The sequence below is a fragment of the Nannospalax galili genome, unplaced genomic scaffold, assembly GCF_000622305.1.
Source record: "Nannospalax galili isolate Female #2095 unplaced genomic scaffold, S.galili_v1.0 scaffold461, whole genome shotgun sequence".
NCBI lineage: Eukaryota > Metazoa > Chordata > Mammalia > Rodentia > Spalacidae > Nannospalax > Nannospalax galili.
This window is the reverse complement of record NW_008349975.1, coordinates 2,372,050-2,398,132: the sequence shown is the minus strand read 5'-3', so window position 1 is coordinate 2,398,132 and position 26,083 is coordinate 2,372,050. Positions and strand designations below refer to the sequence as shown.

The window sequence follows — 26,083 nt, the reverse complement described above, 5'->3', positions numbered from 1 at the left end:
CCTGGGTACAATATGCAAGTCCAAGTTGGAATGTCTCCAACAGGATATAAACCATGGTCCTCAAGCCTATACTTTAAAAAACATATTACTTAGCACACTGCCAGTAAATGTCAACACAAAAATACAGTGCTGGCTATAATGACTTCACTCTGTAACAGCAATATACCAGAACATATATTTTTACCAAAAAAAAGTGAAAGAGAAAAATAAGGACAATCATAGTTTTAAAATATTGATGTATTTATTCAATAATGAAAAAACTCACATACCAAACAGAACCCAAATCCTTAATAAAATATTTCAGTATATTAAAATTATATAAGGAATTCTTAAAACAGACAATATATAAAAGTAGCCAAACTCTTAGAGAACTTCATGCAGAACACTCTACAGTTAGTGACTTGAGCATTTCAGTAATTCTGCAGTCTCTTCAAACCTAAAATAGAACAAATAGATATATTAACTAAATACATAATCCATAATGAAAAATGGGATTGAAGATGTTAAATTTATGCTTTTGAGCCTACAATAAATTTAAGCATTTTTCTTATTTTTAGGAAGGATTACAATGAATACATTTAAATATACTATGACCAGAAGAGAGCAAAAATAAATAAAGTCAATTCTTGTAGCACAAATTATTTTACTATTTTTCAAATGTCAAGAGCACTATTCCTTTTTAAGGTAGTAGGTGCATGACATTCTTTCATGAATTTCATTCTATCAGAATTTCATTCTATATTGCCTTTGAACGTCTCTGTACTAAAACTACATGTAATTTCATTTGCACTACATAAAAGCATCATTAGTGTTGCTTTATCAATAACTTACTGAATAGACCAGTAAGACTTAAACAATACAGGAAATGTCTCCCAACTATCCACCTAAGTACACTGAATATTTTGATAAATCAGTTATCAAAACCACACAAATTTGGATTAATTAACAAGCAAAGCATTCTGATCTTTGTAAGCCATAGCTAATTCTGTTAATAATATTTTACATCACTTGCTGGAAAGCAAAACAACTGTAGGTGGATTTATTATTCACTGGAGTCTTGAAGGAAATTCCACACCTGATTGAGACTTTTAAGGTTTGAAACACATATGTATATTCTATATATACTGTAATTCAATACAGTTCCCTAAAGAGAAATTGAGTTCCTGTTGCCCCTTTCTGTTACTTACATTTTTTTCATCCTTTCCATTTTCTGGATTGTTGTTTCCTTTAATTTAAAAAGCAACAAATTTAGGAGATTTCTCAAAGTAAACAATCCACAAAGATGGGCCATGAATATATAAAACACAGACTGAAACGGTGCATTAAGTTCTGTTTACTCAACACACAGAGTTCTTGAGAAATTAAGAGTTACAATTTTGCCATTTTTCTGGCCAATTATATATACTATTTATTATATACTAAAACCAATGCTCGCTTATCCTCTTGACCTTAGAAAGCAGATGTCAGTTTTTCTTACCTCTGAAATGTCTTTCAAACCATAATAATTATTAATAGTCATGCTTCTAGGAGTTGAATCTGGTGATACTGTACTATAACTAGACGACAGATGAATACTTGCTGGTTGCTCCACACTACTTTTTTTTTTATCTGTAAAGAAATTAAATTTTAGTTTATATTTGAATTCTACAGAAGAATTAAATATATAAAAATTTTATTTACAGATGAAAGAAAAAATTACTATAAAATGGCTACTGGTATAGATTTAAGAGTTTTCAGTACTTTTTATACATATAGAGAACAGATACTAAAACTTGCCTAACAAAAATTTTAAAATACATTTGGGCCGCTGTAGTGCATGTCTGCAACTGTATGCACTTGGGGGCTGAGAAGGATCAGGTGTTTGAGGCCCACCTAGGCAATACAACCAAACTGTCTCAAAAAAAAAAAAAATTCAAAAAAGGCAATTATTACCTTTATCATGATAATAATCAATGAAAGATTAGAATTTAAATACTGAATTCCATGTTCCTTTCTTAAAATGGTGACATCTGTGCTAACTAATGAATACTGATGAAATTGTCAATGATGCTTTAATCCTATCTTGAGTTGATATATATGGAAAAAATATTTAAAAATTCAAGGTCTAGTTTCTTTTTCTACATAATAAAAAGCCTAACACATCAGATATCTTGATATTAATCTAACAAAATACTGGTAAATGTTTTTATTAACTCCATCAATTATGGAACAGCAATCCTATCTTGAGTTGATATATATGGAAAAAATATTTAAAAATTCAAGGTCTAGTTTCTTTTTCTACATAATAAAAAGCCTAACACATCAGATATCTTGATATTAATCTAACAAAATACTGGTAAATGTTTTTATTAACTCCATCAATTATGGAACAGCACTCCCCTAAAAAAAAAAACAAAAAAAAAAGACATACTCCCATTGAATCAATTGGACACATCATGCCTTATAAGAGGAAATTTGGCTACAAAAACAGAGTCAAAAAAAGTGACATCCATTTAAACTGCTTTACATTAAGAGAACTTGTTGTAAGCCTTTATTGACATTCTTGGTTAGGGAGCAAAGTATTATTCTCAAGGACAAAACATGCCTTTCATCTCTGATAGAACCACATTCTCTTTGACCTACTTGTCATGTTCTAGGAATTTGCACTCTTTTGTGGATGTTTTCTCTGCTTATCCACCAGCATAAGTCTGAACAAAACAGCCAGCCTAGACCAAGCTCAACATGAACTAACTGACTTACCTTGATGTCCTAATCCAAAATTCTAGGAAGAGATACAACTTGACTTAACTGGGTTTTAGACTGAGATTTTAAACTGATAACTGACTGGGTTAGGTATCTATTTGAGGTCTAGTAATGGGTCCAATTAGTTGAGACAAGCAGGATCACAGGATAGAACTCTGGAGACTACGAGACCCAGATGTTTCAGAAGGAGCTATGGAAAATGAGCAATTTTAAGGAATAATTTAAACTAAGCAGGAAATAAATCTACCATGCCTCTAAAACTTATACAATTTTAGCTGGATGAGACAGTGGTCCTCTGAAGGCTCCAAATATTTCTTTTGTTTCTTTAAAAGGAGAAGGACAAGAACCTGAGAAGGGAAGACAGGAGTTACAGCTCTACTGGCCCTGAATGTGGAGGCCTGAATTTTGAGGCATAAAGCCTGATTCAAGGATATGCTGCACGGTGAAAGAAAGCTGGCATTAGAACACCAGAAATATTTAGTAGCCAGATCAGTTATGGCATATTATTCTCACAAGTTTTCCTTGATGTTTTCCTCAGCCTCTAGTAAAGACTTATGTGTAAACATAATGGTTTCACGGCCATGCTACAGAAGAATTGGTAACCAAGTTCAGGTTGGAAAGAAAAGGGATAGCAGTGACCCTTGATACCAGGCCCCCAAAGTTGGAAGTTGAGGAGCTTCAGGAGTTTCCCTGAAGAAAGGAATTCTACTAAATATGGACACTAGACCATCTATCCACCTCTCCTCATGTGACCACTGATCTTTTACTGCCAACTCTGGAGGATTGGTACCTTTCACTATGAAAAGAATGAGCTGGAACCTTTCGTCTTTAATAATTTGCAGCCAGTACTTCCAAATCAAGACCCATGTGCATAGCCAAGTGAACTATGGATATTATTAAGTATTTAATGTATAATTTGCTATATCCAAATGTGAAATCATTACTTTAATAAGATCTCCTTCTCCTCTTGCGTTCCCTATTTCATTAAAGAGTAACAACTACCTGGTACCTAAACATGTGTGAGCCAAGCATTGTGCAGTCAGTCTTATCTTTCCTCTCGCCTTCTCAGCTACTTTTATCAGTAACCAAAGCTTATCAGTTTTTACCTCTCCTATCTCCCAAGTAGATTACCTGTTCACTACCTTGACTACTGCTGCCAGGGCAGAATCCCTCATTACTGCTCTGAAAAAAACTACCACTCTGCCACCACTGCTCTTCCCTCTCTTACCTTCATCCAGCTACTCACTAGTCTGCTTTAATGTGGACCTTTCTGCAATACAAACCTGGAAATATTAGCGAAAATCTAAGACTTAAGGGTATAAACCCCATGATTGGGTTTTTCTACTCTTCTGCTTCAACTCCCTTCATGTACATATGTATGCTTCTTGTAGTCATATTGGAGGAAGATACATTCTTTGGGGTATATTAATTGGACTAATCAGATTTCTTTCTTCTGAGGGGGAATATGTGTAAAATAAAATAAATCGAACCAAAATACATCCCTGCCAGCTAGTAGTCTATCTGGAAATTAATACCTAAGTTACTCTATCCTCTAACAGATGTAAATAATTTAATCGACAACAAACTCATATGAGGTCATGAAACAGATTAAAAATAAAATCACTGTCATATCTGAAGAGACTAAACAAGGATACTACTCAGCCACCAAACAAAAGACTAGACATAGGCCTCTTCCATTAATAGGAGGGATTCTCTTCCACTGGAAATTTTTTGTTCTCTGCATCTAAGATTTCAATTACTTTTATTTTATGTGTATGAGTGCTTCACTTTCACGTGTGTATATGTACCACTGTGCCAGGGCCCACAGACACCAGAATAGGGTGTCTGATGCCCTGGAACTAGAGTTATATAGTTGTGAGCTGCCACCATGTGGATGCTGGGAGCAGACCAGTTCTCTGTAAGAGCAGCCAGTACTCTTACCCACCAAACTACGCTGTTCTCTACACCTAAATGAAACTGAATCACCTGCTCTTCCATATAAGATGCAGTGTATAAGGTATTCACTTTAATCACAATCTATAATGTAGTTTATAATCTATTTCAGATAGAGGTTTATCTTATTCTAAGTCTTAGCAAAGTGGCTTAAATTAGGTTATGTGCTGTTTAATTAGGTTTAAGCATATTATGTAATAATAATATTATTCTTAAAAAAGTAAGCCTAGGGGCTGGAGAGATGGCTCAGCAGTTAAGAGCACTGACTGCTCTTGCAGAGGATCGGGGTTCGATTCCCAGCACCCACATGGAGGCTACCAATCATCCTTAACTCCAGTTCCAGGGGAATCTGAAGCCCTCTTCTGACCTCCATGGCATTGCATGACACAGGTACATTCACATACATGCAGGCAATACATTAATACACATAAAATAAAAATAATACAATATTTTTAAAAAGTAAGTCTAAATATGCATAATCAAACTTAGTTAATGAAGTATTTTGCAAACAAGAAGCAAAATATTCTTTCAGTGCATAAATATTTAACTATAATATATGCATAATAAATAATGGAGAAAGCAGTTACATATATACATATATAATTTCTGCTAGATAGACCACAAGGCAGAATTTTGTTCTTGAGAATATCTGAGTTGTACCTTGATATTTGTTGAATGTATGAGTGGTAAATAGAAAAAAAAAAAAAAGCCATGTTACCAATTCTGAAATTTGCAGTCTACAATTAACTTTAGTATCTTAAAAAAAAAAACTCAAATGATTACATTTAAAAATCTAACCACTGAAATTATTCTCTATGCAATGAAATTAGCATTTGCACTAAATATGTAGTGTTGAGGAAAAACATCAGAGTGAATTGCCTGGATTCAAATTTGTCTACTGGCAAGTCAGGACTGCTTTTCAATGAACCTCATTTTCCACCTTCATATATGGATAACATGACTGCAAGTTACATATTAAATGAGTTAATATCATAGTTAAAATGATGCCAACACACAGAAGTATGTTTTGTTGTTGTTACTGAATATATAATAGCTGAAAGATCTAATGATGCTAAATATCTATAATACGGGAAATTAATCTCATGATGAATTTTCAATTCTATAAGCCATCTTTTCCTCAAACGTAATTTAATCAGAGATATGAGATAAAAATGCAGGCTTTTGTGCTAGGTGTAGTTAATCCCAACATTCAGAAGGCAGAGGTGGGCAGATCTCTCTGACATGAAGGCCAACCTGGCCTACACAGCAAGCCCCAGGCCAGCTGAAGCTACATGGAGACCCTGTCTTAACAACAAAAATGAGGGGCTGGAGAGATGACTCTGTGGTTAAGAACACTTGCTGTTCTTCCAGCAGACTCAGGTTCAATTCCCAGCACCCACATAGTAGCTAAGAACCATCCATAACTCTAGTTCCAGAAGATCTGACATCCCTTTCTGGTATCTGCAGGCATCTCACACATGTAGTTACACTTGCATACATGCAGGCAAAATAATTATACACATAAAATCAAAATAATAAATATTTTTTTTTAAAAAAACACCTGTGTCCCAAGCGGCCTGGTTCCTCTGAAAGGCGGAGCCTGCTGCGGAGAATTGACTGCTGGGAGTTAGCCATGGAGGGAGGGTCTTTTAAAGACATCTTGGAGGAGAAGCAGTGGCTCATGGAAAAGAATGGCTCCAGTATCTCACTCACATGGACCTGAGAGGGGGCATTTACTGACCTGGGGCGAGACCATGGGCCCACAATGAGTGGGTAAAAGCTAATGAAGACTGTGGGCAGGTGTGGAAGCAATCTGGAATGGCCGGCTGAGCCATGCACTGCTGGGTGCTGGGTGTTTGTTTCTTTGTAAGTTGCTCCCCTCCTCCCCCCAAAAGATATAAACTATGAAAAATTCAGATAAAGATGTGCTATATGGTTTGTCTAATAGCACCAAGGGTCAAGGGACCCTAGAAAACTCAGGCAACAGCACCTCAAAACAAAAAAGTGTGTTTTCTAAAAATTTATAATCAAAAGAATACTCTATTGAAAAGAAGAGATTCTTGCTGCTCCGTAACACTGAGACTATCACTATGAGGTTCCATGACATGGAAAAGACCCGCCCCATTCTACATTCTTCTCATTTCAGACTATAGGTAAATTGCTCCAATACGGTACTTGAAAGATTACTGAGAAATGTGCCTCCTTCTCTTATATAGCTTATTTATTTACACATAAGGATATTACTACCTAGGTTTAAAAATTAGACATCCTAGTTGAGTCTGCTTTTCTGGTTTTAGAAAACTTATTAATTCCAGAAGGATTAAAAGAGCAAAACACTCCAAAAGTTTGCAACTTTGTACACTGAAATTTATTCATCCACTACATCAGGAAGGATACGTAAGTGGGTTTTGTAAGCTATCCTTGGCTCTATCTGTAGGTTAATTTACTTTGTTCTAAGTACTCTGCAATTCTTCCCCCCTCCCTCCTTCCCTCCTTCCCTCCCTCCCTTCCTCCCTTCTTCCTACCATCCCTTCCTCCCTTCTTTCCTTCCTTCAGAAAAAGGCTTGAGGAACTAGGGAAATAGACAGCTCAGTTGTTAAAGTCCTTGTTGCATAAACATAAAGACCTGAATTTGATCACTAGTACCCATGTCAAAAAGCTGGATGCACAAATCAGAGTCTTTAGACCGTATTATATATGAGAGTACATTCAATTGGGTGGGGCTGTTGGGGGAGGTGCAGATAGGAGAGGCAATCAAAATACCATCAAACTATATTGTATGAAAATCACAAAAATTCAATAAAAAAAAAAAGATGCAACAGTATGCATCTCTTAACCCCAACATTAGAGAAGTGGAGACAGAAGGATCCTGGGAGCTTGCTGACTAGTCAGCCTAGCACAATCAGTAAGCTCTAAGTGACAGACCCTGTCTCACAAAGTGTGGAGAATGACTGAGGAAGAAACCTGATGTCAAAATCTGGCCTCCATATGCACTTGCACACACACTCACACACACAGACACACACACACACTCTGAAAAGGTTCATGAAAATGCTAATGGTACCAAATGCTCATAAAACTATTGTTCTGAAAAATCTTTGCATACCAATACTATTAATATAATTTAAGAACTTACCAAAGGGCCCAATATCCACCTCACTGACAGAACCATAGTCTTCACATGCTGCACTAAGCTCTTTGTATTCGTTCTGGAAAGTACAGGTGAATATTTAGAATAAATGAAAGGAAAAATGTTTTACTTTACACTGCCAAACATAAAATACAAACAGGGCATATGGAAATGTTTAAATAGTTTTAATATTTTATCTACAAAGCAATATACAACTATTCCTCTCTATAAAAAACAATCTTTTTGTGGCTGGAGAGATCACTCTACAGTTAAGCACACTGGCTGTTCTTGCAGAGGATCCGGGATCAGTTCCCAGCATCCACATGGTGGCTAACAACTGCCCATAATTCCAGTTCCAGGGGATGAGACACCCTCTTCTGACCTCCACGGGCACTATATGACATAGATACACTTACATACATGCAGACAATATACTCAATACACATAAAATAAAACTAATAAATATTAAAAAAATAACCTTTTAAATGTGAAAGAAGATAGCAACCTTGAGTAGACTAGAAATTGAATCCTAAGCAATAGAAACAAACATCTCAGATTCAATATGGCAGTGGTAAATTTAATACTATTCTATGCAATTCACATTATGATTGAAGTTCATGAGTGAAAAAGGAAAGGTATTTTGACTTCCTCTTTTGCAACTTTTCCTACAAACTACAAAGGCCATTTGCCCTAGTGAAATAAGAAAATAATTTCAAGATTTTATAAAGTCAAACATTCTTACCTCATTTTGAGTATTTCAAGTACTATTAATCACTAACAGCTCAACTTACAGGATTCTTAATTATCTTATTTGATAGAGGAAAAAAAAAAAAACAGACCTAAGCATGATAAGAAAACTTGCTGTACTTTAGACTGTAGTCTAAACATTCTCCTATTTCCTGAATAGCCTCATGTTTCTTTTCCAAAGCAATACAGAAAACAATACAACCAATATTTTATTGCATTTGAGATAATCTTTACATGTTAATAAAATACCTTTCTAGACAAAATTAGCTCTGTTTCAAGAAGAGTGACACGACTCAGAAGATTATTCCAGGCTTTCTCCTCTACCATCACTTTCCCTTTCACTGCTTCTTCCAAGCAGTCAAGCCTTTTCTCTATCCAAGTCAGCTTCTTAAGCTTCTCTTGGCATTCAGCAAACATGGTCTGAAGTGCAGCAATCTCAGGACTATCATTTATGTCCTAAAATCATTAACAGGATTACAGATACTGAATGAAATGAAATTCCTTTACAAACAGTCTCATCTCCACCATGCTATTTCAATAGTCCGGGAAGAAGTGCACTCTGAGAACAAAGAGCCATCCCTGGAGGCAGTAGCGTGGACCTCTAAACTGGCTTCTCAGATATGACTGATGACTTGATTTTTTTAATCTAAAAAACGAAGAAGTAACCACACCAACTACTTAAAATGCTTCTTGCAAGTTAATCTGCATAATGCTCTTAAAAATATACTAGATAGTTCAGTGCAAGTGTCACTAGTTTCTTGAAACAATATCTCCCACAAAGCCAAGAGAAAATGGCAAAAAAAAGGACAATGTGCTAAAATTATTAAGTATCATATATGGGAATGGGATCCCAATTACCGGCTAGTCATTTTTATAAATGCCAACTGTAATCTGAAAAGTCTAAAAGTCATAAGCATAAACATTTTAGCAGAAATAGTGGAGATTACATACATGATTGTGTCTGTGGCAGAAAGGGGTAACAAAAGTTGTAGGATAGCAAGAAACCAAATGTGAGAGCACACATCCATAATCCCAGCACTCAAAGAGGCTAAGCACGGGTTTATTGCAAGTTCAAAGCAACCCTGGGCTACATGGAGAGTATAAGGTCAGCAAGGGCTACATAGTAACACCTTAATACCTCCCCCCAAGAAAACTTTTCAATTCACCAAGACAGGGAATGAGAAACCCCCACCATATAAAGTGGAACATCTCTCTCATTAAGACTGTAAATTTCCAGAAGAACCATCTCTTTCTCTGCATTACTTGAACCACAGGGGAAACCCTAAACAGCCAATAAACAACATCTGCTGAATTACATTCAGTAGGATTTACTGATATTTAATAATCATAATGCACACAGCATGCCACATATATGTATGTTAGAAATAGTTCAATATTTAAATGCTGAAATAACCAGCTCTCAAAGAAATACTGGTGTCTGTTAAAGTAAATCCTTACTTGTGGGTTGGCCTCGAGTTCACAGAATTTGACTTCAGGAATCAGTATTTCAGAAATTTTCTCATCTGCTTCATCACATCCTTCACTAACATCTGTTGCTGAACTCAATGCATCTTCAGAAGTTCCAACATTACCTTCATTATACAGGTGCCGGATCACCACAGCTTTCTTCTGCAGACAAATATGGGAGAAAAACTCCAATGTTTTACTCTTAGTCTACTCACAGTGATTCTTCAGAAAGAACACCCAATGTACTTCAAGACTTAAGGACACTTAAATTATCACATACAATGTATGAAGACATATTAATATTATTATATTAGTATAATATTTTATATATGTTAATGTAATTGTGGTTCAGATTTTTTTAGACTTCTTAGGCTTTTCGAAAAACATTGAAATATTTCTTTAATGATATCTGAGTTGCTTCAAAATGGTGGCAAAAGTAGTTACAATAAAGATGAAACAAGTTTAACAAAAAATGATTGCTGAAACAGGATGCTAGGTACTTTTAAATTTTTGAATCGGTCCATGACAGAAAGCTATTAAAAACGACAGTGACAAAACCTGCTATATGTGGTGGTACACACTATAATTCTAGCACTTGGAAGCTGAGGCAGGATGATTATAAGGTCCCATCCAGCCTGGGTACATAGTGAGATTCTGTCTTTAAATAAATAAGGTCGTCAAAACTTTACAAATTAAATATTCAACAACTAGCTCTGTGGACTCATTACAATATCCTCTAATGAATCATACTTATCATTAATATCTTTAGCTTAAAATTCAAAATGAAAAAGTGAAAGTACTGACAAGAAGGGTGTCACACTATGCATTTACACATGGCTTTTCTACCTACTTCCTTTTCTATATACTGTCTGCATAGGCAGTGAAAAAACTTAATATATGTGACAAACGAATCATGAATGGCATTTATATAAGGCATTAGGAAGAAGGCAATTTCCTTTAGCACTGACTCAACTATTTATTATGAACTGTCAACAACGAAAGGTACTTATATGCTCTAACTGTTTTTTTTTAGTATTTAATCAAATTTCTGGTAATTATAGCTTTGATAATCATATATTTTGGATTAGGAAAGAAATAATTCTCTATATTTTATTTATCCAGAAACAATTTTCATCTTTTATTTAATTACACATTGATTATTCATCTACAGTCTATTCTTCAGTTTCAAAGACTTTTCCCCAGAAGGAAATTAGCTGAAAGTACATTAACATTATAAAATGGTATTTTCCTTTGCATTTTCACACCTTTCCTGAAGTTATAAACCTGCCAGTAACATCAATGCCAACAGCCGTGGCAAGTGTTTTCTCAGTGGTTGAACAAGGTTCTGGCTTATCAGACATAATTTTCTTTCCTTGGTGCGATGTAATCTACAAAAAAGGAAAAGTATTAGTCAAAATAATAGTTTTGTATAAGAGCATAATCTAGATTTAAATTCCATTATCATGTATTCATTTCTGATAATTTACAAATAGTGAGACTAATGAAATAACATGTTTTTCTTTTTTCTAAAAAGAAGGGAGATTGGTAATACCACGCATAGGAGACTGAGGACTGAGGCCAGCCTGGGCTGTAGAGCAAGTCTGAGGCAAGCTTGGGAAAGTTACAAACAAACAAGAAAACAAAATGAACAAATAATAAAAAACCATAAAAAGTGATAAAAATATATTTCCTTTGAAATGCTAATTTAGGATAGCAATTCCAAGTCACGGATATATAAAAACATGTGACTAGCATCTAAAGTAAATATGATGCTTTATAGGTTTACCTAATCTGAATAGTGCAGTTATTAAGACACAGATAAGCAGTGCTAGGGAATACTGGGATATAGAATTACTAGGGGCCGTGGCCTGATCCAGGTAGAGACTGCAGAACATGCTACTGTTGAAGTTAGCTGTGCTCTGCAGGGAGTTAGCTGTGGTATACAAGAGACTGTGAGAAACAAAAACTTAGAATGAGGACTTCTCAACATCTCTTTGTGGTTTTACACATATGCCTCCCTCCAAATAACCATCTTGGTTGAAAACACTCCATACATAGTCAAAATACTCCTTCTTTCCTGTTATTAGAGATTCTCTTCAAATTCTTAGAAAATTCCACAAGTATGTATATAGGATTATTAACTATAAGAGTTCCCTTTAGTCCATAAAATCCTCTAATGCCCAAGAGTCAGAGTAGCTGGGTACTCGGTTGAATTGCCCACTCCCTTTGGGAGCAAACTATTGCTTTTGCTTCATTAAATCTGTCACTACTCAAGTCTAGTCTATATCTGTTCTAGAATTCTTCCTCTAATGAGATCAAGAACTTCTGGGTCTAGTGACAATTTTACGTTGTAAGAACTTGCTACTGAGGGTACTAAATGCATGTATTAAAATGCTGGGTTATTTAGCATAAGTTAGAATTAAAACCTATTCATAAAATTACCTTATCAAGACCAGTCAATTCCTTGTGCTTTTTCATCACACAATTCAATATATCACAAACAATTTGGATTTTCCATTCAGCAAATCCACATTGTATAAATTGCTTTTTTGTCAAAATTGGTTTATAATCAAATTGATCACGAAGAAGCTATGAAGAAAACAATCAATGTAATAATCAGGAGCAAATTCTTTCTTTAATCCAAAATGATATATAGCTACTACCTTGTATGTAGGGCATTAGGTACCTTTGAGAAGACAAGGGAGATCAAGTCATTAACTAAAGATACTAAGATTACAGAGCTGGTGTTGAGTCACCAGCAGGTAGGAGATACGGATAGCTAGGGAATGCCAGAGAGAACTATCCTAGAAAAATAATGTCACTTCAGAAAGTTCCACTGTTATCCTTGGGACTACAAAAAGTATATAGCTCATTGGAATTCCATATTACAGGTCAGGAAAAACAGGCAAATGACGCCAGTGACAAATGTTTATCAATTGCCATAATTAATAAGAAACATTGATAAAGCAAACACAAAGTACATCTTGATTTCAATAGGGACTACATTTTAATGAGATAACCACATATGAAACTATTATATCAATCATACAAGCTTTGTACACAGGCATGTGACACAAAACATTTTTGGTCAATGAAAAATGACAATTAACAGTGGTCTCAAATTATAATAAAGCTGAAATCTTTCTATTGCCTAGTATTTTGACTGTACTTTGTTTAGATTCACGAATAAACTGTATTACAATGCCTACAATATTCACAACAGTAATGTCTAAGTTTGTAGCCCAGGAGCAATAGGCTATCCATGTAGTCTATCTAGGTATATAGCAGGCTTATACCATCTAGGTCTGTGCAAGCACACTTCGATGTTTACACAGGGACAAAATCACCTATCAATGAATTTCTCAGAATGTATCCCCACTTTTAAGTGACATATGGCTGTATATGAAGTTATTATTAAAACATACATTTTGGGGCTGAAGAGATGGCTCAGCAGTTAAGAGCACTGGCTACTCTTACAGAGGACCTGGGTTCGGTTCCCAGTACCTACATGACAGCTAACAACCATCTTTAACTCCAGTTTCAGGGGATCTGACACTATCTTCTGACCTCTGCAGGCATTGTATGTATGACATGGGGTACTTACATATATGCAGGCAATACACTCATACACATAAAATAAAAATATTTTTTAAAAAAACACTAATTTAAAAATTTACTCAATGACTTATAAAACATTGTTTTTTCAAACTCAAAATACCTTATAGACAGTATCTGTGAAGCGTACGTCATTCTTTGCCATGAGCTCTATATTGGATTCCATCAGAAGTTCTGTGATATAAGGTGAATATGAGGTAAGAGAATAGCTAATAATGGGCAAAGATGCTGCTGTGTCTCCCTTTATCAGACTGCCAGGGAAAGAGAAAAAGACTTAATTAGCATAATTCCAAAAGCTGGGTAATTAAGAAAGTATCAGCAATGTTGCCAGTAATTTACACTTAGAACTATAAGAAACAGTAACTGATTCATGACCCTCCAGATTCTATCTCCCACTCTAAACCACCCTGGAGAGACTATGAAATAGTAATGTTCATCTGTTCCTGTGCTCAAAACCTTACTATACTTCTCTAGAACCAATAGTCTATCCTACAGATTTCAGTGAGTGTCTAACGCTTACTGTTACTTGATCCATTTCATTTTTCCTACTAATAAAAAAGTACTGCTTTGAAGTTCTTAAGAAAACTTTATGGTTTTGCAAACACTTATGACATTACCTCCTTTCTTCTCTACATAAACCTGCAAAGATAAATCTTATGAACTGTAAGTTATAAATGAAGAACACACTGGGAAGAGCTTGTGCTGTGGTCAGGCGGCCTGTGCACTGCTTCGGTGAGAGCTCCACGTCCTTAGCTCATGTCAATGTCTAGAAGGGTGTTCAAGTTTTTGCCTACACAACTTTATTCACTCTTTATGACAGCAACGTCTCTGCTCGGTGTGGCTGTACTGAAGATACTATTATGCAGTGGAATGACAGAATGGCAGATTATATAATTAATAGAATCTATTACACTTTGGTGAGCTTAATATTACACAGAAACAGTATCTAGACTGATGTCTACAGTGATAACAGACATCACTCACTTTTTGGTTTGGGATATTTCATATATACTTTTAAACACACTCTTACAATTCTCTGCTTTCTCAAAGATTAGAAACATTTCGAAGCAATTTTCTTTAAGATTCATTTTTTTTATTGTATGTATATGGGGAAGCTTAATGTTCAGGTGTTAGTGCAGGTGATCATGGATTCCAGAAGAGGTTGTCAGATTCCCTGGAGTTGGAGTTATAAGTGGTTGTGAGCCTCCTCACATGGGTGCTGAGAACTGAACTCAGGTCCTCTCTAAAAGCAATATGCACTCTGAAACATCTCTCCAGCCCTCGAAGAAAATTTAAAGAGGACCCAAACAAAAATCTTTATTTTCTGTCTAGTGTTCTGAGTCATATACTATCTCAAATTATCAGTAAAAAAGAATACAATTAAGTTTCACATGTCAAATTTATTATAGCTTACCCTACATAATCCACCTCTTTAGGGTAATTTAGTGAACGAAGCACTTGTTCTAGCTTCCTTAAGCTTCTTTTCACATCACCTGTTGCCATTATTTATCATTAGAATCAGCTTCAACTCAATCTAACTTTTCACCTAAAAATAAAAATTAATGAAATATTGGTTAAATAATGTATTATTTTAAGCTTTCTATTCTGTTTTGTATACATCGCCTACCAGCACCCACCATATTTATGTTCTCCTAGCTCAATTTCTCTAAGTACTTACTGCTTTTTGTCCACTGTAAAACTCTGAATGCTAGCTTCCACCTTTCCTTCTTTTTTTATGTTATGCTCTTAGAACACACTTCACATAGCACTCTCCCAAATACTCTTACCTTGAACAAGGGAATGAATTAGTTACTGTCTTGCAGCTGTGATCAAATACCTGACAAAAAGCAATTTAAGGGCAAAGAGGCAGATTGTGGTTTAAAGCCTGTGGGGGTGTGGCCCCTCACGTGGGGAAGGCATGGCGGCAGGAAGCTCTGTGAAGGCAGGGGAATGTGGCAGCTGCTTGCTCACATTTCAACAGACCAGGAGACAGAGGCAGGACAGAGTGGGGTCAGGCTATAATATTAAGGACTTCTCACCCTCTGACTCACTTTTTCCAGTTAGATCCCACTTCCCAAAGGTTCCACAACCTCCCAAAACAGCACCACAAACTAGAGACCAAGGGATCATCAAACATATGAACCAGTGGATGAAATTTTACATCCAAATCATGGCAGGTACTATTTGGAAAGACAGCAAATTGAAATAACCTCCAGCAATGTTTTGAATGCTTATAGAAGCTATATAATACAACCAATTAAAAAAAGAAGACAAATTTATAGCAAGATTTAATCATTTTTAACTATTATCCTCAGAGCTTGGAACACACATAGATGTTAATCAGATGCTTGTCTTTAAAAACAAACAAAACAACAAACCGAAAACAAAAAAAATCATGGTTTTAAAAAAAATCATGGTTTATCAGTATCTTTGGGAAAATTATTATAACAGTACCTTGAGAAATGATCTGCTGAGAATGAAACTTTAAAATGAAATCACTGATATTAAAACAAAAGAGAACAATTCATAAATTAGATGAGTATACTAGTGTAATCTTAATCCTGTCTCCATCTCAGCAGTGATCCAGCCTGCGAGTTCTAGTACCTCCTTGCACATCTCCGTATCCACACACCAGAGGGGTGATAAGGCTAGCAATCCGCAGAATCTTGAACTTAGTAAGGCCCCAGCAGCCCATTTCATGAGCTACTTCCCTAGGTTAGGGCACCCATTCCTTCTCCTTAGGAACACAGCTACCATTCTTATTCTCATCTCATCTCCTTCATGAACTTGATAATGAACAAACCACTGAGTACACCTTTAAACATTCTGACATGCACATTTCAGTCATTGTTTTGAGACACTGATTAAGCATTAACATTTTTAGGCAGGGATTTTAGGGGGGATAAAAAGAAACAACAGAAAGAGGACGTGATTCTAAGTTCAAGTTATACAAAATATTGGCAAGAAGGTAAGCTTTAGTTATCATCTTTTAAGATGACTGGAGCAGTGAGCTGAGCATGGTGACCTATGCTTTTAATCCTGGGCACTCTCAAGGCACAGGCAGGTGGATCTCTGTCAGATCCAGGCTATTCTGGTCTACAGGCTGAGTCCTAGGCAGCTGGGGACCCTGTCTCAAAAAGACACAAAAAAGGGACTGGAGAGATGGCTCAGCAGTTAAGAGCACTGGCTGCTTTTGCAGAGGACTCAGGTTGAGTTCCCAGTAGCAGCTACATGGAGGCTAAGTACATAAAGCGTACATAAGTCCACCAGGGGATCCAACGGTCTTCCATGGGCATCGCACAACACGGGTGGACTTACACACATGCAGGCAACACACTCGTACACATAAAATAAAAATAATTTTAAAAAGACAATAAAACCACTATGCCTGGAGTTAGACAGACATATGGAAATGGTAAGATAGAGTTCCCAGACCAGCCTTCACTTACCTAGGAAAGGCATAGGGGGGGACTATTCTTGCTTTGCTTTAGCTGTGAAAAAAAAGGGGAAGGTACTGGGGTTTTTTGTTTGTTTGTTTGTTTTAATAGATTATTGGTCTTGTTTTAGGTTCCAGACCCACAGGCCCATCTAACTTAACACAATTCTTCTTGGTCATCTTCCTATGAACACTCCATAATTAAAAGTGTAGCTTTCTGTTCCAATTTCATTTACATACACACACACACACACACACACACACACACACACACACACACACACCTAGGCTATGCACTTTTATCTAGTATTTTGTCTATTTATCTAACATTTTCTTTTTCTGATAATCTAGAACCTAGAACACATTCAAAGTCTCTTTCATTATTTTGACCTCTGGTAATAATTTCTGACAGCAAAGTATGCCCAACATCCTCTTCAGTACCAGCAGAATAAAAGCTTTAAGGAACAGTAAGCTTTGAGTACAGCTTTGATATGCAGGTGAAGAAGACAGGTGACAAGATCGGATAGAAAAAAACTAAAGAGATAAGAAAAAGTGATTATAGAAAAGATTTTACAGTTACTGCTGTAAGTTTTCAGGAAGGCTTTACTAAAAAATTATTTTAAAAACTGGAAAACACTAACATTAAGATTAAATGAAGCCAATCTACTACTTAAGCATACTTTGCACTTGATATCAAAAAGCCAAGAAGCAATCTTATACATATTTTAACACAGCTTTTTCTGAGATTAAAAAATACCTTGTTACTTAAAAAGGAAAGTGATTAGCACATTATAAACTTTATCAAAGGAAATTAAACAAAGAAAGAGTAGTATTCACCTTACACAGATTCAATCATTAATGTATCAGTATCACTACACAGCTTTCCCAGGAACTGTCTATAATCAACAGCCAACAGAATTTCTGGAAGAGGTTGTGGTATAATACAGCTTTTAAGGGATTGGGAATTGAACCCAAAGCCTTGGCATGCTATGTAACCCCTCTACCACTGACCTAGGTCCTCAGCCTTGGACTCAAAAATCATCTTTGTTCAGAATGGGGTAAGTACACTCTAATAATCACAGTGCATAGTCAAGAGTTTGTGACCTAGCTCAAAACACTCGATGTATCTGAAATTCATGTGCCAAAATTAGAGGAATAAGACTGACTTGAAATTAAATTACGTAAATTTCTATAACAGATACTAGGGAAATGCTGTTTTGGACACACACACACACGAATCGAGGAAGGTTAAACGCGATTACTAGGAGGAAGGAGATACAGCTCAGTGACAGGTCTGTGCACACATTGAAACTGGTAAATATTTGCAAATAATTCTGAAAAAACAGAATAAAAAAAATTAAAATTTATGATTTTCTTTATAGTAAAGGAAAAACCTGCAGTCATCAAAGTACATGGAAAAAGTCTTCCAACACCGGGAAAATGAAAGCAAAGAAAACACGTAGTACTTGTAACTCCTCTAGTCAATCTTTTGAAGCCAGATGGAGCCTCAGGTAGGAGGACCCAAGATCCATCGGCCTTTAACTCCAGTCCTAAGTCAGGAACCCATTCTAGGAGGACTAAGTACGATTCTTCCTACTTAGCGGTTATCAAAACCAGATGCCGGCTGGATCCATTAAAAGGCACATCTCAGATTCCCTTCCCGCCACCTGATTTACAAGGATGAAAAGGCAGACCTGGTCATTCGGGCACGCCAGGAGCCTCGGCGGGGACCTCAGACCCGCGACTTCTGCCCAAAAGGGAGAACAGCCCTGAGGGTTCGCGAGGAGCCTGGCCCAAAGCGGAAAGAAGAGGAAAAGGGAGCAGATGTAGCCCGAGGCACTGGGCAGAACGCGGCTCCAGCACCAGCCCCTGAGCACAGAAGCCTGCGTCCAGGGCACCTCGCGCGCCGACCGTTTGTATTCAGAACGGCGGATTCCAACGCGCCACGCACCGCGTTAAAACCTTCCCAGCCGCCTGCTGCCCCGCGCTCCGAGATTCCTCCCGGCAGATTCCATACGCCACTCAAGCGGATTACTTGGAAGACTTGATTCATATGAAAGTATTCTCAATGATCTTCCTCATCTTAAGAGCTAATTAGAAATGAGTATAATTTTAATGTCCAGAATGTCTCGGAATGTAAAGCGAGAAGTTAAGACTCTATAGCGAATCAGAAACAGCGAAACAGAAATGCTGCTTCTTTAAGGGCGCGCACCCCGACGTCACTTCCGGCAACAATAGGAAACGTCAAAAACTCTACTGTCGGCAGCTCGGGCTCCGGCAGGCTGAAGTCCTGTGAGTTCGCCGGAGTCTGGGGCTGTTTCTGGTACTCTCGCAGCCGTCGAGTTCCCCAGCGAGAACCCCTGCGGTTTGCACAGGCCTCTCCATGGCCCGGGCACCAGTTCCCGGCTGAGCCGATTTCTCTTGGCTGGCAGCCCCCGCCCACAGGCCGATTCGTCGCGGCGGCGGTCGAGATCTCAGGTCGCTCAGGTAAGAACGACCGTTGGTCTAGACACTTCCGATGCCTTATATCTTTTTCCTGTCCACCCTCACTTTTCTCGGAAATGAAGGCAGCCGGTGCTTGCCTCTTGGCAGAAACTGGTCCATTAAGCAGGAGTTTGGGACCTATGATACTGTACAACATCTTGAGTGACAGCCCCGGTAGCTTATTAAAATGGAGACCCGAGTCTTAGGGCGGGCGTGGGTCCTTCTAGGCCATTACTGTACAGGTGGACTTGGAACTGCAGGTAGTTCTGGTGTCATTCAGAAACAGCTAGACTTACTTTCTTGAGGTTCACCTGCTGCTTTTCAGAGCGTCAGAGTGCTGTTAGGGTGTCTAGGCACAGCTTTTGATTCTTTAAACTATTTTGGTACTACTAATGCAAACACATTTTAGGGCCAAGATTGTTGCAGCAGCCGCCAAACTGATTGTAAGATTTGTTTAAAACTTTTTGGTTTTTCTGTGACTGAGTTCCAGTTTTCATGTGGTACTTCATATTGTTCACTGGACAAAATTACAAAAATTTGCTATTTTCATTCGAAATGTTTTAGTTTTATTTTGCATTCTGTATTTGCTAATAATTGTGGTTACTTGTTTTAGAAGTAAAAATTTTATTTTAAGGATCCACTATGCTTCTCTTCAAATAACTGCCTTTATTACTGCAACCGAATTCAACTGGTTTTCCAGTTCTGCTTTTCTTCTCTCATTTTTATCTTTGAGCTAGCTCTCACCTCACCTCACCTCACCTCCCACAGCCTGGAATTGTAGGCTTTCAACATCACCTCTAGCTTTTTTTCTTCTTCTTTTAAAGTTTGGAGTTTGGTGTTTATGCTTCTAAACTGGAAACTTCTTCCCTGACCCCTATGAAAATGGTTTACAAAATAGAGCAAGTCTCAGAATGAAGAACAAATAAATTTATATGTTCAGATTAACTCAGTAAGTCATTTTTATGCAGGGTGCCTGAATTAACTGTTGTCTGAGTTGGTTCATTAGTTATCTATTTCTGATTAACACATCACTCGCAAATTTAACCCAGCTTAAAACAACAAACATATATTCTCTTAGTTTCTAAGGGCCAAGAATTGGGGTAAATGTCAACAGAGCGGTTCTGTTTGTTTCATGAGGTTGTAGTTAAACTGCAGTTGGAAGTTGTGTTGCTATTGATAGGCTCTGCTGATAGGGAGTAAGTGTCCACTTCCAAATGCATGATTGTTGGCTGGCCTAGGTTATTCAGCATGTGGGTGGGCTTCTTCATAAAACTCTTTTACAGTGTGGAAGCCTATGGCAGGTAGTCCAAGAAAGAGCCTCCAAAGGGATGGAAGATACTAATCTTTTAAAATCTAATCTCAGTCACTGCATCCAGTTTGTATTTGTTGGGAGTCTTAAGTTCAACCCCAATTGGAGAGAGAGAGAGAGAGAGAGAGAGAGAGAGAGAGAGAGAGAGATGACACAAAGACTTGAAATCCATGAGGCAAGATCCCTGGAAGTCATTTCAGAGACACCTAGCACAGGCACTGTGCTGATAACTTATAGTAGTTAAAATAATTAATAGGTGAGAATAACTGAGCCAAAAGAGGCCTAAGATATTAAGTCACACAGGAGGAAATGCCAGATTGTAGGCTAATAAACAAGTCATCTTTTATTAGCATCATCTCTTCTGAAAAAGAAATTATTTTTCATCCTAAAGTTTCTCCTTGTTCAGACATTTAGTCTGAAGAATAAAGTTTGTGAAAGAAATGTTTGTGGTTTTAGGTCTACACATTACAACTGGATATTGTATATATCTTGCTCACTGCTTGTTTATATAAGCTGAAAATGCTCCAAAATGAACATGAGCAAAGACAGCTTTTAAGAAGGAAAGAAGTTAGGAAAGGGTCAGGTATGGAGAGAATGTACGTCAGTAGTAAATTTTGTGTTAAGTGGATATGATTAAGTAGGAATGGGAGAGGTATGTCTTGGGAATGCATCTTGGGTTTTGTCTGTCTTTTTTTTTTTTTTAAGCATTAGGTGGGAGTGTCAGTAGTTATGGGTAGTAGAAGAGGCTACAACCTATGTAGCTTCCTATAGCTGCCAAAGGAATTCTTTATGGACACGTCTACTCACATTTTAAACACATTGCAAAAAAGAATCTGAGGATGAGACAGTAGGATTAAGCAAGGTTGGAATTTCTTTTTTCTTAATTTTTAAAATTATTTTTATGGGTGTGAGTGTTTTGCATGCATGTATACAAGTGTACCTGTGTTGTGAAAAGCCTGTGGAGCCCAGAAGAAGGCACTGGGTCCCCTTAACTGGAGTTACAGACCGTTGTTAGCCACTGTGTGGGCGCTGGGAATGAAACCCGTTCCATCTGGAAGAGCAGCCAGTGCTCTTAACTGCTGAGCCATCTCTATCTCTAAGGTTGAATTGAACATGTCAATGCTGTTGTAATAAAATGCTTCTTCTAATTATGTAGTTATTAAATAAATAATTTTAAAATTTTAATGTAGATCTAGTAAGAGCATTTAAAGAGGGAGAATGACTTAAGAAAAAGAAAAGAAAGAAACAGTACATACCTAACTGTGGCCATAGATTTCTCAATATAGAATTGCATTTAAGTGTCCTAAAGGCTTTTAAAAGATTAGGTAAAACTGTTCTTGGTGTACCTATTTTTTATGTAGGTATCATTTCTTTAGTAAATGAGCTAAAGTAGTTTATGGTATAGTGTATAGATTTACAGGGTGAGGGTGATAAGATAAAAACAGAGGTCAAAAAAGTCAAAGGAATCCTTAGTCTCCATAGAAATGTTTTGATTGTAAACAATTCCTGATCTTGTTTGTAAGAATGTCTTTGACTCTCAGCAAGTACAAAATGGGGTCTCCTTTCTATTCCCAAGTCTCCTCAATTCTCTGTCTTTCTATCCTGCCTCAGCAGGCAGCACCTTCTATCTGCACAGCAGGCTGCAATTTATCAGCACAGGTTTTCCCAATAAGCTGTAGAAGCTGGTTGGAAGTAAATGTATAGGCTTCAGGGTTTGTCGTGGCACTGTTTTGATTATGACCCAATATAAAATTGCCTATACTGCTTCCGGGTTTGAAAGATCCTGCAAATCCTTATCTGTTAATAAAATATTATCCAAATTTAAAGAGATAAAACAAGTTTATGCGAATTGAAGTCTAGGCAGCAGATTGAGGGGTTTTTAGTGTGGTATTAGCCATTTTTGTATTCTTCAAGAATGGAATGCATAGAATGCTAAGCAGTTTAAATAAAGGAACCAGATTTTAACAAGTCAACCGAACTGAAAGCCTTTATCTGCCCATAGGATAGTGATTTGTGGAAGCCATGGAAATGGAGGAAAGAGGTGAAAAATATGGATATTAAATAAATATCTACACCTCTGCCACTTCTTCATATTATGTATTTTTAGGAATTTTTTTCTCCTTCTGTTTTTATACAGTCATGGATTTTTTTTCTAGTTTTCACTTGTGGTAAAGAAATGCAAACAAAACAAATTTACTGTCCTGCCCATTTTTAAATGTACAGGTCAGTGATAGGAAGTCCATGCCACCATCCCACAAGCCATCTCTGTAATCCTTTGCATCTTGTAAAACTAAAACTCCGTGACCATTAACCACACCTTTCATATGCCTGTCTTGAGTCCCTGATCATCCCATCTACTTTCTATGATTTTGACTATTCTAGGAACTTTATATAAGCAATGTCATGAATTACTGTTTTGTGACTGGATTGTTGTTGTGCAGTACTGATATTGCAAGAATATTAAATTTTCCAGTCCATGCTTATGAATGTATTTCTATGTATATATCTTTCATTTCTTTCAATGGAGTTTTGTAGTTTTTATTGTAGAAATCTTTCACCTACTTGGTTAAATTAATTCCTGAGCACTGTATTCTTCTTGCTATTGTAAATGGAATTGTTCTCTTCATTTCCTTTTTATATTGTTCATTGTTAGTAAAGAGATACAACTGATTTTTGTGTGTGTGGACATAGCATCCTACTACCTTGCTGAATTCATTTGTTAATTCCATGTGTTTTTTTTTTTTTTTAATTTGCCTTTTGACATGAAAACACAGTTCTCACCTCAAAGAGAATCTAAGATAGTTTATTCTGGAGCTAGAGTAGTGTTCATGGCCTGGGAACATGATTTCACGTTACCCCAAATAACATGTTCTAGCATGGTAACAATTTTGTGATGTTTTGGTAGTTGCAGAATAAAAGGAAATTCTAGATAAAGGCACCTTTTGAATAAGGGGTAGAAATATCAGGTAGGTGGGTTACAGTAAAGTGAGGAAATCTCTGCTATAGGGTTCAGATGTTATCTTATGACATTCCTATTGTTTTAGTTGGTGAAAGATTGGGCTGTTAAGTTAATACACCCCAAAAAGGTTTCATGTAGCCACAAGGATGTTAAGTCAGACGGTGAGTAGTTCTTAGGGGCTAAAAATAGTCTAAGATACTAGCTATGGATCTGCAACATCTCCTCTCCATAGTCTCAATGTTCCAATCAAGCTGTATTGTAGAAGAATGTTTAACACAGATATGATTTTTTTTTCTGTAAATTTCAGCTCACAGTTTTGTTTTGTTTTTTGAAAATAATTAGTGTTTTCTACATATAAGGTCATGCCATATAAAAAGAGCTAATTTTACTTTTTTCTTTACAAACTGGATGCAGTTTCTTTCCTAATTGCAAAAATTCTTGAAACCATGGAATTTTATAGCTGAAAGAGATTTTTTTATTCAAGTTTCAGAGATGAGGAAAGTGGAACTTCAAATTTTAAGTCATTCTCCCAATTCTCACAACTAGCTAAGGAAAGAATCCCAATCAGGTCATCTTATTTCTCTTTGATGTTTGTTGTGATTCTTTATGTGATGCACTGAGGAAGGAGGCTGGAATATGCCACCTTGGCTGCTGGCCTAGTCATATTAGGTAGATAGCTCTTTAAAATGAGAACCATTATAATTAAAATTGGTTCAAGGGAGGAGTATGATAAGTTTTCTTTATTTAAAAGCTACCAGATAATATCATATTTATTTTAAAGGAAACGGAATAAATTAAATAAGCCCCAGATTCTCAGATTTGGGGTATGTTTGCATAACATATCTTCATTTTTATATTTGTTTAAATGCCATTTTGCTAACACATTATAGAAAGTAGTTAAAGAGCGGGGGGCGTACCTTCAGAAAACAAAGCAATATTGTAAATCTTTTTGAATTAAAACAACCTACAAATGGTATGCCTTTTAGTAAGGAAAACTGCTTTTGCAGGACCAGATCTGTAAGTTTAATGAGTGGAGCTTTTTATGTGTTTAATGTGCCTTGTGACCTTGTAGTACTTAACGGTTTCCCTTTTCTCCTTAGAAAGGCCTCCTTGTGGAATAACCATCTTTCATTTCTCTGAAATTGTTGCCTTTAAATTTTAGGAGTGTGATTGGTTATCAGGCATTTTCTTTTTAAAATTTCTTTATCCACTCTGCTCTAAACTACTTTGGTGGTCTAGTCTTTTGGATGTGGAGAAATGAATTCTAGTCTGTCAATCTGATTCTTAATGTCTAATAGAAAGTATTTTCCCTCACACACATTCTTATGACATTGAATAAATATCACTTTGTGCCACCTAAAGGTTTTAAAACCAAAAATAACCAAACATTAAGTTGTTACTTTCTGTTTGAAAAAAAAAACTGAAAATAAATAAATAAAAATAAGCTATACAAATTTCCTTAACTTTAAAATGTAATAGAATTTGTATTTTAGGGATTAAATATAATAGAATTTGTATTTTAGGGATAACTCTGTTTTTACACACAGAACTTTATCTGAGATAGGTCGTACATTTACAAATTTCACTATTTAGATGTAAGAAATAATGAAGTAAAATGAGTATTTGAGTCCATTCTTGGTCATCACACTGTAGATAAACACTGCTCACAAAGAACTTTGTGGAAGTGGTTTGGTAGAACTTGTGTTTGAGACACCTCCATTCCCATCTTCTGTTGTGTAGACTTTATACCAAGTGGCAGATGAACCATTCTTTAGGGTTTTCTCCATAGCATGGGCCATTTGATTGCTCAATGCAGCAAAATTGCTTAGAAGCATTAGTGTAGTTACTCTTCCTTATGTGAATAGTACTTTATTCATATTATTATACAGGAATGTTTTGATTAAAGCTACTTTTTTTTTTTTTTTTTTTTTTTTTTTTTTTTTAACAGGGTTTTTCTTTGCCCCCCCTTTTTTTTTTGGAACTCACTATGTAGACCAGGCTGGCCTTGAACTCACAGAGATTAAAGGATTAAAGGTGTGCACCATCATGCCCAGCTTTTTGTTTACTTTATGTTTTATAAGTAGGCTTTATATTAGATATACACAATCTGTTAATAATTTGTTTCTTACTCTTTGTAGAAATACTCTACGAAGTAGAGTTCTTTTGAAAAGAACAAAATGTCGCGTGTATAGTCAGTCAAAAATACCATTTCTTGGGGCTGGAGAGAAGGCTTAGCAATTA

At 36.4% G+C, this 26,083-nt stretch overlaps 2 protein-coding genes across 6 annotated transcripts in view; one reads left to right on the top strand and one right to left on the bottom strand.

Annotated features, from left to right (window-relative positions):
* Positions 1-219: 219 nt before the first annotated feature.
* Positions 220-19,206, bottom strand: Cep44 (centrosomal protein 44). 5 transcript variants are annotated; one of them, XM_029570429.1, is made up of 12 exons: positions 18,785-19,206; positions 17,104-17,145; positions 15,069-15,200; positions 13,758-13,905; positions 12,482-12,628; positions 11,305-11,427; positions 10,031-10,201; positions 8,822-9,028; positions 7,832-7,904; positions 1,478-1,608; positions 1,188-1,225; positions 220-436 (listed from the first exon to the last, which is right to left on the bottom strand). In XM_029570429.1, the coding sequence occupies exons 3-12, from the start codon at positions 15,155-15,157 to the stop codon at positions 394-396; spliced, it is 1,170 nt and encodes a 389-aa protein (XP_029426289.1). In that variant the 5' UTR covers positions 15,158-15,200; positions 17,104-17,145; positions 18,785-19,206; the 3' UTR covers positions 220-393. The 5 variants fall into 5 exon arrangements, with proteins under 5 accessions (XP_029426289.1, XP_008845362.1, XP_029426290.1 ...); XM_008847140.3 differs by lacking the exon at positions 17,104-17,145; XM_029570430.1 differs by lacking the exon at positions 17,104-17,145 and having other exon boundaries at positions 19,042-19,206.
* Positions 19,207-19,321: 115 nt separating this feature from the next.
* Fbxo8 (F-box protein 8) overlaps positions 19,322-26,083 on the top strand; it is a 46,762-nt gene continuing 40,000 nt past the window's right edge. The window contains exon 1 of the mRNA XM_008847139.2: positions 19,322-19,577. The gene's annotated coding sequence lies outside the window, so the exon portion shown is untranslated. The remainder of the gene's footprint in view (positions 19,578-26,083) is intronic.